The sequence below is a fragment of the Orycteropus afer genome, unplaced genomic scaffold (genome assembly GCF_000298275.1).
Source record: "Orycteropus afer afer isolate SDZICR_OR568_19922 unplaced genomic scaffold, OryAfe1.0 scaffold00046, whole genome shotgun sequence".
Classification (NCBI taxonomy): Eukaryota; Metazoa; Chordata; class Mammalia; order Tubulidentata; family Orycteropodidae; genus Orycteropus; species Orycteropus afer.
In genome coordinates, this window is record NW_006921633.1 from 2307939 (window position 1) to 2324753 (window position 16815).

General features: G+C 35.2%; 1 protein-coding gene across 1 annotated transcript in view; it reads right to left on the reverse strand.

The window, feature by feature from the left end:
• PPP4R3B (protein phosphatase 4 regulatory subunit 3B) overlaps positions 1-16815 on the reverse strand; it is a 131111-nt gene that overhangs the window by 76528 nt on the left and 37768 nt on the right. Inside the window, exons 5-7 of the mRNA XM_007938011.2 lie at positions 10173-10250; positions 6667-6783; positions 4636-4752 (exon numbers count right to left, since the gene is read on the reverse strand). Coding sequence (XP_007936202.1) covers positions 4636-4752; positions 6667-6783; positions 10173-10250 — 312 coding nt within the window. The remainder of the gene's footprint in view (positions 1-4635; positions 4753-6666; positions 6784-10172; positions 10251-16815) is intronic.

Consider the following 16815-nt stretch of genomic DNA (forward strand, 5'->3'; position numbering starts at 1 on the left):
ATGTGAATGATCAGAATTCCCAGGTGTATAGTAGAGCTGACAAGGGGCAAGGTTGTGGTCACTGCTTGGTCACAGCCAGCTACCCAGAGGGACCCAGTAGTTGAACCTGCTCTTTGAAATCTTCTGTTCAGGTCTTTTACTCTGTCATTTCTTCCATTTGCTTTAGCTACTCTCCACTCACAGGCAAGTTTCAGAGTCTCTTCTGACATCCACTTAGGTCTTTTCTTCCTTTTTCATCTTTTTAATGACCTCTCGCTGTCTTCATGGATGATGTTCTTGATGTCATCCCGTAATTTCTCTGGTTTTCGTTCACTGTGTTCAGTGCATCAAAATCTATTTTTTAGATGGTCTCTAAATTCAGGAGCATAGTGCCTAAGGCACTTGACTGCTAGCCAGAAGGCTGGCGGTTCAAACCCACCAGCCACTCCTAAGAAGGAATGTGGGGCAATCTACTTCCATAGTGATACTGCCTCGGAAACCCAAGGAGGGGTCGCTATAAGTCAGGTCCGACTCAACGGCACTTAACAACAACAACAAGAAGGAGGGATGTTATCAAGGTCATATTTTTGGTTCTGTGGGCTTGTTTTAATTGTCTTCAACTTCAACTTGAACTTGCGTATGAGCAGTTGATGGTCTGTTCCACAATCAGTTCCTGGCCCTGGTATGGCCAAAGATATTGAGCTTCTCCATTGCCTCTTTCCACAGATGTAATCAATCTGATTCCTGTGTACTCCATCTGATGAAGTCCATGTGTATAGCTGCCATTTGCGTTGTTGAAAAACGGTATTAGCGATGAGTAAATTGTTGGTCTTGCAAAATTCTATTATGCGATCTCCAGCATTATTTCTGTCACCAAGGCCAAATTTTCCAACCATCATTGATTCTTTTTTGTTTCCAACTTTTACATTCCAGTTACCAATGATAATTAAGATATCTCGATGGCAAGTCTGGTCAATTTCAGACTGAAGAAGTTGATAAAAATCTTCAATTTCCTTATCATTGGCTTTGGTGACTGATGCATAAATTTGAATAATAGTCGTATTAACTGGTCTTCCTTATATGCGTATGGATATTATCCTATCACTGACAGCATTGTACTTCAGGACAGATCTTGAAACATCCTTTGTGATAATGAATGCCACGCCACTCCTCTTCAAATTGTCATTCCCAGCATAATAGATCATATAGTTGATTGATTAAAAATGGCCAAAAGTGGTACATTTCAGCTCACTAATGCCTAGGATATCAATCTTTATTCATTCCATTTAATTTCTGACAACTTCCAATTTTCTAAGATTCATACTTCATACATTCCATGTTCTGATTATTAATGGATGTTTGCAGCTGTTTCTTCTCAATTTGAGTCATGCCACATTAGCAAATGGAGGTCTCAAAAGCTTTACTTTATCCATATCAGTAAGGTTGCTTCTATTCTGATGATGCAGAACTTTCCCAGTTGTATTTTGAGAGCTTTCTGACCTAAAGGGCTTGTCTTCCTGCACTGTATCGGACAGCGTTTCCAGGCCATTCATAAAGTTGCTCAGTAATATGTTAGACAGTGTTTCTCTGCTATTCATAAGGCATATAGGGTGAACATTTACACCAGGTAGATACACTCCTTAAAACAATCAATCATGGGAGGACAGAAGGGACATATTTGCACAGGGAGATAGCCCAGGGGGCAAGAATGCATAGGAAGAAAGATATAGGGAAGAGGTAACTACAAAGAGGATGTAGGAAGAGAGCTGTTACAGTGTGGGGAACTGCAGTTAATGTCATGAAACAAATTGTGTATGAACTGCTGTATGGAAAATGAATTTGCTCTGTAAACTTTCACCCAAATCACAAAATAAATAAGTAAAAACAAACTTATGCTCTTATTCTTAACTGAAAAATATCTGCCAAAATAAGCACTTTTGTAATAACTGTACTACTTATTCAATCAGTTTCTAAAACAAGTTTTATGAATGTTTCAAAGACCACTAACATAAAAATATATACAGACTATGACATTAAAAAAAGGGAAGCAATTACTGCTGAATTTACCCTTCCAACTTAGAACCAATGACATAATAAAAAGTGTTAATATTTCCTTGTGATTCACAAACATTTGAATATTGTAATCAATGTTCCTAAAATCAACTCTGCTCCTTGTTACTAGAAGGAAAGCTTTAAATGCTATGCATTTATATTAAAAACCAAAAAACAGACCCACTGCCAATGAGTCGATTCCAATTCATAGCAACCCTACAAGGCAGAGCAGAACCACCCCATAGTGGTTCCAAGACTATACATCTTTATGAAGCAGTGTTTTGGTTAGTAGTCAAATGCTTTAACAATTATGATACCAGAGAACTTGTTTATTTTGGAAGAACACCATAATATCAACTGCCTACTAGATATACCAGTATTTTCCTTTTTTCTTCTTAAAGATCACCACCAACCCAACATAGCAGAATTCAACATGTAAGAATCCTTAATTATTAAAAAAAAGAATCTGTAATTTACCCTCTCTTAAGGGTTAACTCAAGTGTGTCAGGGTTGGAGCCTTTTACCACACCTATTCAATCTACATCCTGAGCAAATAAATAATCTGAGGAGCTGGACTTTATGAAGAACAACACAGTATTAGGACTGGAGGAAGACGCATTAACAACCTTCACTATGCAGTGACTCAATCTTGCTTGCTGAAAGCAAAGACAATCTGAAGATCAAAAGACTATAGCCTTCAGCATGGATTATACTTCAACAGAAAGAAAACAAAAATCCTCACAACTGAATCAATAAGCAACATCATGATAAACAGAGAAAAGACTGACGTCGTTAAGGATTTCATTTTACTTGGATCCACAATCAATACCCATGTAAGCAGCAGTCAAGAAATCAAATGATGTATCACACTGGGCAAATCTGCTGCAAAAAACCTCTTTAAAAAAGTGTTCAAAAGCAAAGATACTACTTTGAGGACTAAGTTGTGCCTGATCCAAGCCAAGGTATTTTCAAGTGCCTCATACAGCATGTGAAAGCTAAACAATGAAAAAGGAAGATCGAAGGGCTGATGCAATGATGTGAGTGAAGAATACTGACAATGCCATGGACTGTCAGAAGAATAAACAAATCTGTCCTGGGAGAAGTACAGCCAGAATGCTCCTTTAAAGGGAGGATGTTGAGACTTTGTCTCATGTACTTTGGACATGTTGTCGGGAGGAACCAGTTCCTGGAGAAAGTATATCATGCTTGGTAAATTAGAGGGTCAGCCAAAAACAGGAAGTCCCTAAACATGATGGATTGATACAGAGGCTGCATCAGTGGCTCAAACATATTAATAAACAACTGTGAGGATAGTGCATGACCAGGCAGTCTTTTATTCTGTTGTTGCTGTGAGTCAGAAACCGATTCAATGGCACCTAGCCACAATAATAACATGGGTTATCCCAAACACCTTGAGGCAACAAAACTGTAAAATTTTTTATCAAAGAAAATTGAACAAAATCAAAGCGCTTAAAGATTGATTATAAAAAAAAAAGCAAAATTGAGAAAGACTGCATAGTTAAACATCAACAACTGCTTATGCATCAATTAAACAAAAACAACTTCTAATGTAAACAGAAATCAAAGCTATAATAGTTGAGAATTCTGTAAGTAAATACCTTACTATTATAGTGATCTAAGAGATTTTATGATAAACCCTTTGAACACAAATTTCTGAGGACTGAACAATGGAAGAATAAATTTCAAAGTTCTCTTTTGTAAAAGATGGCACTAAGACAAAACTATCACTAGTGAGATTATAAAATGATTAATAAAGTATTTCTTTCAAGTCATGTTAGCATCATTTGGGTTAAAAAATATAAATTTAAAATATACTTACTGCAAAATATGCCTTCTCCAATTTCTAACCTATAGCATTATACCCAATTGATTCTAAAATAAAATTGCTTTAAAAAACAGTAGAACTACTTACAAAGTAAAAAAATCTAAGTGGACATTAAGAGATTAAGCCTAAACAACTGTAGCTTAATTCAACAGGAACTCATACATGGATCAAATTAAAACCGGGAAGGGACATAATTACAATTCCCTAAGAGGAGACATAATTACATTTTCAATACCTTCTACTTAATACTAAAATATTTTTAATATAAGAAAAAATGTTAAACTACAGCTATGTGCTCACTTTGTTCTTAAAATAGTTTAAGGGTAAGATTTAAATATTTCCTTAGTGGGAAAACAAAACACTGGCCTCCAATATTAGATTTTCATTTCTTCAAAAAAATTTGAACAAGTAAAAGCAAATTCTTAATTATATAGTATTTAGTACTTGACCTGAAAATCTCCTAAGGGCTTGAAATTACACTCGATTTGTACTTGAAACTTGTTTTAAGACCAACATAATATCTAAGAGTCTGATTCTAGTATAATCTATTTACCTCAACACTAGTTTGAATATCTTTTTTTATTTACAATAAACTAATAAATTGCTATATATTTTGAACTTTCCAAAAATTACAACTGATCAGAAATCTATTAATTTGCTTCAAAAATGAGTAAGAATATTGTTAATGTCTTTCTCTTAATAGTTTGCAAACACTATGCCACAGATAATTCATAAAGAAATGCAATATTATTACTTACATCATCACTCTGCTGGGCTTCTTGCATTACAAATTCTCGGACCATGGATGGGCTAAACTCTACTAGATAAGAAAATATATCTGTAGCAGCTGATCTGACTTGCAAATCATCCATGCCCTGAGGAGGGTCAACAAAGAAAAATTAGGTACCTTAGAGACTGTTTAAAGAAAATTTATTCTTGCATTCCCCTTCTTTTCCCAAACTCACACACAATACCTTTTCAGATTTAGACATTTTACTAGAATCAAAATATAACACCTCTCTACTCTTTTTTTTTCTCTTTTTCAACTATTAAAACTTTTGGCAGTTCAATCAATCATTAGTTTCCGCCAGTTTTTATCAAAGCAAAGATAAACATTAAGAGAATTTAAATATAAGAATCATTATAGATTATAAAGAAATGCTTTAAAGAAATTGTAATTTCTTTTTTTTGGGGGGGGAGGGGATGGGAGTTCATTTCAAACATAAGCAAAAATTTGAACAACCTAGCACCTAAAGCATTTGACTGCTAACCAGAAGGGTGGAGGTTCAAACTCAACAGCCACTTTTCAGAAGGAAGGTTGAGCACTCTACTTCCATAGTGATACCGCCTCGGAAACCCAAGTGGGGGTCGCTATAAGTTGGATCCAACTCCACGGCAGTGTGTTTGGTTTTGGTTTTGGTTTTGGTCATAATTAATACCATCCAGAATGTGTATTTTCCTGGCTATGCCAGTTACTCCTGGGTAACTGATTCTATCTCCTGTGATTCTCCTAATAAACCTTTCTGAAAATACTCTGGGCATTTTTATCCCCTCCTACAACTTAGTTTTATAAAATACCAAACCCCAACCAAACTCACTGCCATCGAGTTGATAGTGACTCACAGAGACCCACAATTAGGTTTCCAAGGCTGTAAATCTTTACAGGAGACCACCTCAGCTTTCTTCTGTGGAGCAGCTGATAGGTTTGAACCACCGACCTTTCAGTTAGCAGCCAAAGGCCTTAACCACTACACCACCACAGATCCTTAGTTTTATAAGACAGTGATCCAGAATTCTTTTTACTCCTCTAACATATTATTCCTAAAATACTAAATCTCCAGGTGATTCTGAAAACATCCCCTAAACCAGTAGTTCTCAAAGTATGGTCTAACAACCTTTCAGGAAGTATATGGGATTAAAATCATTTTTATAAAAATACTAAGATCTTATTTACCTTTTCTACTCTCATTATTTCCAAAGTACAGTGGGGTTTTTCAGAGGCTACATGACATGTGATATTACAATAGGTTAAATGCCAAAGCTGCTGAGAATCTAGGTAATGTCTATGAAAGGGATTTGAAAAATGTAAATTAGTCATTAAATACTTTTTAGAAAAATTATTTTTTCATGGAAGTTATTTATGTTAACATAGAACACCTTGATTCTTATCATTTTAAAATAAATATTAAAATTTTTCTTTTTTCATATGAATAAAATTAATATTAAAAAAATGTGAGAACCACTGCCCTAACCCTAACCCTGCATTGCAGCATTAGTCTCCCTGGTCCAGTATGCTCTCTCACTGGTCTAAGCAGTAAGGACATTTTATCAGTTTCTGGGAAAACACAGTTAGTATTGTTATAGAATAATAGTTTTGCAAAATCATGTAGAATTTTATTCACTTGAAGCCATATTATATGCAAAACCCACTGCCCTTGATTGAGTTGATTCCAACTCATAGCAACCCCATAGGACACAGGAGAACTGCCCCATAGGGTTTCCAAGATTGTAAATCTTTATAGAAGCAGATAGCCACACCTTTCTCCCACGGAGTAGCTGGTGGGCTAGAACCACTAACCTTTTGATTAGCAGTTGAGCACTTAACCACTTGCATCACCAATATTATATATAATAAAAATCTGAAAACTAAAACATTCTTGCAGTAATTCACTATCAGATAAATAATAGCTTTTAAAATTTAATGTCTTACTAAAGTATTTTCCCACCCATCATATGAAACTCTTAAAAGTTCACAATTTCAAAAATATAAGAAGAAACTATATAATTACCATTACAATTTCAAGAGCAGGAAGTATTCCCAATTTTGCCAAAGTTTTGAAAAATGCATCCCTGTTTTGAGGTTGTAATGTCTGAGAAAATGCACAAAACTCCTTGAAAAAATTAACCTGTAATGTTAGAAATTATAGTGAGAAGATGACAAACATAAAAATAACCTAGGAGCACACCCTGTAATGTGATCTACACCACAGTATGGAATTCTGATAGACTCCATTTTTTCAGATATCATACCACCCCAAAACCTACATTAAAGAGCATATTAAAAGCTAGTGCCCCATTAAAAGTAAACTTTGATTGTTCCTCAATCATTGATCAATTAACTCCCTAATGAAATTGTTGTTGTTGTTGTTATGTGCTGTCAAGTCAGACCTGACTCATAGTGACCCCTCCTTGGGTTTCCGAGGCAGTATCACTACGGAAGTAGATTGCCTCATCTTCCTTCCGAGGAGTGGCTGGTGGCCTTGAACTGCCAGCCTTCTGGTTAGCAGTCAAATGCCTTACGCACTACACTACCAGAGCTCCTTACACTGTATATATTATTACGTGGTGCCTCAGAGGTAGCTTTATATATGCTACTGTCGATTTATGATTAAGCAGAAGAAGTCCCATGTTTGGAATAAAAAGCACATATTTTCACAAAAACCATGATACAATAAATTGTGGCTGGGTTCCCAGAAAGCCCTCACATAATAACTCAATTTTATGAACTGGCAAGGACATTAAAGATCCTCTAGTCTAAAACAGAAAGGATGTTAGAGATCCTCTAGTATAAAACAGTAATTTTACAAATGAGAAAACTGACTAGGCAATTAATAAACAAGGACATCAAACATGATGGACGACTTTAAGTCATCAACCTTTCATTACTTACTAAAATCCCAAATATGTGATTTCAGTGTTTGAAAAAACTGGCAAGCAGCTGGAAAATAGCAATCACTTTTCCTAAAGTGTTCATGTTTCCAAAAAACACTCATAAACACATTCAAAAACATTAACAAAAAACTCATTTCCAAAGGATCGATTTATCATTGATTTATTAGGGCGCTTTCTCCTTACCTCTTGTTTAAAAAGAATGTATCTCTATAATGTGAGTACCTACAGCCATAAAAATACATACATTTGTCATTCTGTCCTAAGATAAACAACTCATCTGACTATAGAAAAGGTAATGCATATAAATTCACTCACTAGGGAAAAAAAACACATCAAAATTATCTTTTGTGTTTTCTAAAATGTAGCAAACAACAAATTTGGAAACTATGAGAATAATAAGTTTAAAGTTTAATTTAAATACATTTTTTTAAATCTCATATTAAGTATTAAAAAACTCTCTTAAGAGAAGTTAACAAATTGAATTTTAAAAGCTGTGCATGCCCAGCTCAACAACAAAAAGAGACAAACAATCTAATTAAAAAATGGGCAGAGGACAAGAACAGACACTTCACCAAACAAGACATTCAAGCAGCCAACAAATACATGAAAAGATGCTCATAATCATTAGCCATTAGACAGATGCAAATCAAAACTACAATGAGTTAACACTTCATCCCTGCAAAAAAGACACTGACCAAAAATAGAAATAACAGATGCTGGTGAGGATGAAGGGATAGTGAAACCCTTATCCATTGCTCGTGGGACTGTAAAATGGTACGACGACTATGGAAAATGGCATGGTGCACCCTTCAAAAGCTAGAAACAGAAATACTTTATGATCCAGCAATTACACTTTTAGGTATATACCCTAAATCAAAAACCAAACCAATTGCCATCAAGTTGATTCTGATTCATAGTGACTCTATAGGATAGAGTAGAACTGCTCTATAGGGTTTACAAGGCTGTAGAGCTTTACAGGACCAGACTGTCACATCTTTCTTTTGCATAGTGGCTAAAGGATTCAAACCAGTGATTAACCAATGTGCCACCAAGACTCCTTATGTTTATACCCTAGAATCTAATAAGAAAGTCACAGACAGACATATGCACATCTATGTTCACTGTCGCATTATTCACAACCGCAAAAAAGATGGAGACAACCTAAGTGCCCATCAACAGATGAATGAATAAACAAAATGTGGTATATACAAACAATGTAATACTATGCAACCATAAAGAATAATGTTGAGTCCTTGAAACATCATATAATATGGATGAATCTGGAGGATGTAATGCTGAGTGAAATATGTCAATCACAAAAGGACAATCACTTACAAAACTGATCACACTTTTATAAGAATAGATGCATATATAAAGACCAGTGCTCATCTGTGGTTACCAGGAATGGGGTAGGTGTGAAGGAAGCATTCTCCAGATAGCAGACACTTACTTTTGGTGATAGGAAACACAGCCGTGAACATGGGTCAGTGCACATAGCCTGACCAAGGTAAATGATAGCACCAAGAAGTGCCCAAGAGACATTTTTGGTAAGGGATATGACAAATGTAACTGTGCAAAAATAACAACCAAAAAAAATTGTGTGTGGTTACATAAATATGTATAAAGGCATGTATGAGTATGAATACGTGGGTACATATGTGTGCACAGACAGATGTATCTATAGGCATATGTATACAGGTTTGTGTGTATACATATGTATATTCGTATACATAATAAATCAGGTAGGGCACAGAGTTACAGATACGTCTTATACATAACCAAACACTTTGTGAGGCTGGTTTTCTCGGTTTGAAGATTTAGATGACAGTCTTGTGAGACAACTCAGTTAAATAGTATAATATAGTTCATAAAGTGTTACATTCCAATGTGATAAGTAGTGTCTGGGGTCTTAAAAAAGCTTGTGATCAGCCATCTAAGATACGTCTATTGGTCCCTACTCATTCAGAACAAAAGAGAAAGAAGAAAACCAAAGACTTAAAGAAGAAAGTAGTCTACAGAACTAACAGTCTACACAAACCAAGGCCTCCTCTACTCCGAAAACAGAAGAATTCAATGGTGCCCAGCTAGCACTACCTACCATTGTGAGCAGGGCCACAATAGATGGCTTCCAATAGAACAAGAGAAAAGTATGGAACAGAACTCAAATTCTTAAAACGTCTAGACTTACTAGACCAGTCAGACTAGAGGATTCCTTGATACTATTGCCCTGAGACACTCTTTAAACTAAAATTATCCCTTGAGGTCACCTTTTAGCTAAATAGCAGATTGGCTCATAAAGAATATCACTATTGAATAATGAGCTCTTTGAAACATCATCTATATAAGACCAAGTAGTCAAAAATTACTCTAAAGAAATGATGAGAAGGGCAGAGAGTAGGAAAAGTAGAGTACATTAAACGGTATAACCCCAACAAAATGAATGAGAATCATGACACATTATGAAAAATGTAACTAGTATCAGTGAATAATTTGTGTAGAAATTGTTAAGAACTTAATTTGCTGTCACCTTAAATGCAATAAAATATTTTTAAAAATAAAAGCTGTGCATGCCAAAAGAACAAGTGCTTTTTAAGGCCTTACATTCCAAGAATATATAACTTACCAATTCACGTCGTTTATCATCATCTGTAGCCTCATCCGTTAATTGTGCAAAAACTTCAGACAAAAACTTCTCATCTTCCTGTATGAGAAGAACACTTACTATGAAATATTAACAAAAACCTAACATTACATTCATTTACGTGACTTACACAAATTACAATAAATGTAGCTGAAAACCCAATACCATTTTAATTATGAAACCTAAAATTCCAGGGCATATTCACATTATAATTTTTCAAATCTTGAACACTTCATTTAACTTTTTTTTATAAATACATTTTACTTCACTTACCATAAACCTCAACTATACACATTTTGAAAAGGACAAAACATATGCTAGACATCATGCACAAAAACTCATTAACCTTGAGAGCTATTTATTAAAACTTAAACACAATGCAAACAAATTTGAAGATCTCACTGCCAATTCATAGCCAATTAGAAAAACAGGAAGTATTACAAGGAGTGGCACAATAAAGGAGGTTGAACTCTGGCAAGAGATAATTACAAAGCACAAGAACTCATGAAATACAATAATCTAGGGCCATTTGGAACAGTTGTTATTAGGTGCTGCTGAGTTGGCTCTGACTCATAGGGGCCCTATGTACAACAGAATAAAAGACTGCTGGGTTTGGCGCCATCCTCACAATTTTTGCTGTGTTTGAGCACATTATTATACCCATGTCAATTCGTCTCATTGAGGGTCTTCTTCTTCTTCACTGACACTCTACTTTACCAAGTATGTTATCCTTCTCCAGAAATGGTCCCTTCTGACAACATAACCACAGTAGGTAAAATGAAGTCTGGTCTTTTTCACTCCCAAGGAACATTCCAGCTGCACTGTTCCAGGGCAGATTTGTTCATTCTTCTGGTAGTCCACGGTATTTTCATTATTCTTCGCCAACAACAAAATTCAAACTCTTTCTGGGCATCAAGTCTTCTTTGTTCATGTCCATTGTCCAGCTTTCACATGCACATGAGGCCACTGAAAATACCATGCTTGTGTCAGGTGCACTTTATTCTTCAAAGTGACATCTTTACCTCTTAACACTGTAAAGAGGCCTTTTGTAGCATATTTGCCCAGTGCAATATGATGTCTGATTTTCTGACTGCTGCTTTCATAGGTGTTGACTCCGGCAAGTAAAATGAAATTCCTGACCACTTCAATCTTTTCTGTTTGTTGGTCCAGTTGTGAGGATATTTGTTTTCTTTATGTTAAGGTATAATCCATAGCAAAGACTATAGCGTTTGACCTTCATCAGTAAGAGCTTCAAGTCATCTTCACTTTCAGCAACCAAGGTTGGGTCATCTGCACACTACTGGTTGTTAATGAGTCTTCCTCCAATCTTGATGCCACATTCTTTTTCATATAGTCCAGCTTCTCGGATTATTTTCTCAGCATACAGATTGAGTAAGTATGGTGAAAGGATACAACACAGACGTATACGCTTTCTGATTTTAAACCACACCAGTATCCCCTTATTATGTCTCAATGACAAGCCTCGTGGTCTATGTACAAGTTCTTCATGAGAACAATGAAATATCCTGGAATTCCCATTCTTCACAATGTTATCCATAATCTGTTATGATCTACATAGTACAATGCCTATTAATAGTTAATAAAACAGGCAGAAATCTTTCTGGTATTCTTTGCTTTCAGAACTAAGATCCACCTGACATCAGCAATGATATCCTCATCCCGTGTCCTCTTCTGAATCCAGCTTGCAGTTCTGGAAGTTCCCTGTCAATATATTGCTGCAAACATTTTTTAATTATCTTCAGTAAAATATTACTTGCCTGTGATATTAATGATACTTTTTGATAATTTCCACTTTCTGTTGGATCATCATTCTTTGGAATGGGCACACATGTCAATCTCTTCCAGTCAATTGGGCAGGTAGCTGTCTTCCAAATTTCTTGGCATAAACAAGAAAGCACCTCCAGTGCTGTATCCATTAAAACATCTCATTGGGTCAATCCTTGGAGCCTTGTTTTCACCAAGTCCTTCAGTGCAGCTTGGGTTTCTTCCTTCAATACTACAGTCTTAAATATTTCTAATATTTAAGCATGTAAATAAAAGACAAAACACTGTAATTCTCTTCATACTGATAACGAACCCCCCCCCCAAAAAAAAATCTCTAAAACCTGTTGCTGTCAAGGGACACTACAGGACAGAACAGAACTGTCCCATAGAGTTTCTAAGGGTGTAATCTTTATGGAAGCTGACTGCACATCTTTCTCTTATGGAGTTGCTGGTAGGTTTGAACTGCCAACCTTTCAGTTAGTAGTAGCTGAACGCTTAATAAATATTATTTATTTTAAATATTGTTTAAAAGAAATATACAGTAAAGTATGCACTGTATGATTTTATTTATGGATTTTTTTACTATTAATATAAGTTGTGCACAAAGAATAGAAGGGATATACATTAAAATATTAACTGTAGTTATCTTGGTGATCCGTGCTTTTAAGCTTCATTATCTTCAAAATTCACTTTTATGAAATATAACTTCCATTAATTTTAATTAATTAAAGTAGCATGCTCTATAAATGTTTATATTTTATAGTAAAATTAAACCATGAAACCATAGTATGTGAAGGATATGCCCCAAATATCTGCACTTTTTCTTAATGTGGATCATCTATGAAGTGTTATCAATCCCTTAAATTCTTTTTGAAATAAAGTATACATGAAAAAACGAATTAAAAAAACTAGATATCATCAAGGAGAATATAACATGCTTTCACACTAAATAGCAACCGATGCTACTCAAAGAAAAAACACTGAGAGACAAACTCTTAACATCAGTCTGACTCAGAATGGTATTTATTTCAGTAACTCCTTTCGGACTTTGTGCATGGGAGACTTAATCATCCCTCCTCTCAGGGAGTTCAAATGCATAAGTAATCTTTTCCTTACCTCTGAAATTAGCTGTTTCTCAATTCATTTCGTCTAGTATTTTAGATTTTAGTGAACATGAACCCATTTACTTCAGTTACAAGAAGCTCTGGTGGTGCTAACCAGAAGGCTGGAGGTTCAAACCTACTGCTGCTCCATGGAAGGAAGATGGGGCAATCAACCTTCATAAATTTTTATTCCAAGATCAAGTCTTTTTCCTTTTAAAAGATTTTTAACTTTTTCAGGGTATTTCCATGGAAAAAAATTCCAACTCCTTGATAATATAATTTCCCCTTTAAATGCTTCTTAAAATTTTCAATATTAGTAGACAGCTAGAACTACAAAAACTATTACTTGAGATAAACTCAATTAGTATAGCAGGGGAATGCTTTCTGATTTGTAAGTTTTTTCTTCCCCTCCCTGATTTCTAACATTTTTCTTTATAGCACCTCTTAGGCAAAAAAGCAATTATGCTCCAATTAACATATTATGAAAACAACTGACTGACAGCTTAAACCTTCCCTATCATAAATATGGCTAGAATGTTACCTTCTAAATTCCTCATTCTCAGGTATTTAAATGGATCCTTTTCAGTCATTCTAGTTTTTCTTTTCCATTTTGTTTTAATAAAAAACATGATGTAAATAAAATTCTGTGTTGCTACTTTTCTGGATAACAAGTAACAAAATCTTGTGGGGAATAGAGGGATTGCTTCTAAAAAATCTGAATCACATTATTTCCTTTGCAATAAAGTACCCCCCCCCCAAAAAACCCCCAAAACACTGAAACCATATTCATTATTACTAGTCATGTAAACACAGAAGTTTAGATTGCCTGTTTAATTTTAAATTTCAGATTGTGGCCCAAAGAGCAGACTTATGTGAGGTTACTTAGCTAGCTAGTTAACAGAGATGAATTCAACATTCAGGTCTTCCACATAAGGAAGTTTTCCCTCCTGACAAATTAACTACAGGTAAGGTTTCTAAGTAGTTCAAAGTTATGAGCCAAACCAAAGCAACACACACACAAACACACTCACAGAGGGGATTGGAACAAATTTAATCAAGATAAAACTTAGTACGTTAAATCCTACGTTTGATTCTAAAAAAAAAAAAAAAAAAAACCCTAAAAACAAAACAAAGAATCCTATCACTGCAAACAGATGTTTTATTTTTAAGGCATCTGAAGATTTTGTATATTTAGTCTGTTGTAAGGATAAGAGGTTTAAAAATTTCTCTCTTTCAATGTTGAAAGCTTGAGATCTGCAAGGTATGTCAAAAAAGAACAAAACTACTAATATTGCTGCATTTGTTCCTTCTTCTGGCAGTCCAGGGTATTTTCAATATTCTTCACCAGCATAATTCAAATGCATCAATTCTTCTATTGTCTTCTTCATTGACTGTCCTGCTTTCACATGCATGTGAGGCAAATGAAAACACCATGGCTTGGGTATCCCACGGGAGTTCTGGTGATGTGGTGCCTAAGGCTTATGATTGCTAACTGGACGGTTGGTGGTTCAAGCCCACCAGCCACTCCATAGAAGGAAGATGAGGCAATCTACTTCTCTAAAGATTTATCACCTCGGAAACCCAATGAGGGGTCACTATGAGTCAGAACTGACTCGAAGGCAGTGGGTTTGGCTTGTTTTTTTTGGGGGGTCATGCACACCTTAGTTTTCAAAGCGACAGCTTTGCTCTTTAACACCGAAGTTAGGCAGGGATTTATGTGTACTTTGCACTAACTAACTTTGGTTTAGTTTGATTAAATTCTTACTTGTTTTCACCTGCCTTATATAACTCATGCAATCATAGGTTAATATTCATTTAAGAAGGCACCTATATGAATATTAGAGAATCCAAAAGTTATCTGGTAACACCTAACACCTATTCAAAAAAATTCTACCTGGAAACCTCAGAATTGGGTTTTAGAAAATGACCCTTAGAGACTACTGGCCATAATCTTAATTACTTTCCTACTCACACACCATGGAAAATAATTCAGAACCACTGCTGGCACAAAGAAATAACCAAATGGTAAGCCCTAAATAAAAAACTGATTTTCTGTATGATTTAAAAAACAGGAAGTTCAAAGTGTCTGGGTATTTCATCAAATGCATCTCATAGGCTAGAAATGATTAAGGTAAGCTTTTTTAAAACTCTGCACTTGATTAATTATAGCCTTCATGATAAATCCAATCATAAAATACATAAAATGACAAAGAAGTACAAATATTTATAGATAACTGTGCATCAAAAAAAAAAAAAAAAAACAACCCGTATGCTTTAACATCATGGCCTTGGAAAATCCTCTGAAGTCAAAAGCAGTCATTTGGAAAACAAACAAACAAAAAATTTTTGAGTATCTGTCCTTTACATCAAGTGTATTTTGTGTGGCTCTATGTTCAATCTTCTGAGACTAAAATTGCTTTTCTGTCAGCAAGATGTTACAGTGGACTGAATAACTATGATTTTACAAAACAGATCCAATATATTACAAATTAAATCTAATGTGTATGTCTAACTTCCCTCACACTGGTCAGTATGGAATAAGAAAAAAAATTGCTAGGTTAAGAAATGACTTGGAGAAGTACATCCTATATAAAAAGTAAAAAAAAAAACTGCACTGTTATCGAGTTGGATCTGATTCATACTGATCCCTCCTTGGGTTTCCAACGTGGTATCACTATAGAAGTAGATTGCTCAACCTTCCTTCCGAGGAGTGGCTGGTGGGTTTGAACAGCCAGCCTTCTGGTTAGCAAATGCCTTAGGCCTTATGCCACCAGAGCATCTATAAAAAGTAAAGTGACAATAACAAAGTTGAATAGTAATTGGAAATAGTCTCATAGCTAAGTACTAAGCAGGAGATTCTCAACTATTTGCTCTCAGGATACCTTTAAACTCTTAAAATTGCTGAGGTCCCCAAAGGGCTTTTATTATCAAAGAAAATTTAATGTATAAAGTCACATTAAAAATATTTAGTCTTCATTTCATGTAAATAACTAGGCCAAGTGACTGGTACACCATGCGATCCTCAGCCTACACGACAATGAAACCACACCATGTGACCCTCATCTTTATACATGTAACCAAAACCAAGACACATAAAAATATTTATTAATTCACTGAAAAAATGAACTCATTATATGTTTATAAAACTAACATTTTTAGAAGAGCAACTATATTATCCAAAGTTTAAGAAATTCAGTAAGGAGTTTTTTTTTTTTAAACATATTTGCACATATCTTCAATGTATGGCTTAACAGAAGAAAACTAGATCTTGTATCTTCTTCTGCATTCAATTGTTGCAAATATGTTGTTATGACTGACTGACTGAGGTATATGAAGAAATATACAATAGTCTCACACTGGCATGATAAGGAAGAATCCCATACGACCCTCTGAAAGGGTCTTGTGGATCCCCCTGCCTCAGTTTGAGAATCACTGTATATAGAAGCTGCTCATTAAACTTAGTGACCGATAACAGAAATAAAGTTCAGTAGGAAACTGTGTGTATAACGTATTTCAAATAAATTTTCAAAACATGCTGTTCTTGGGAGAAAGAAGAGCTGCTAATGCACAGGGAGACAGCTCAAGGGGCAGGAGTGCATGGAAGGATAGACATAGGGAAGAGGTAACTATCGGGAGGAAGTAGGAGGTGAGATGTTGCATTGTGGTAAATTGTGGTCAATGTCATGAGACAAAGTGTATGTGAACTGCTGTATGGAAAGTGTATTTGCTCTGTAAAT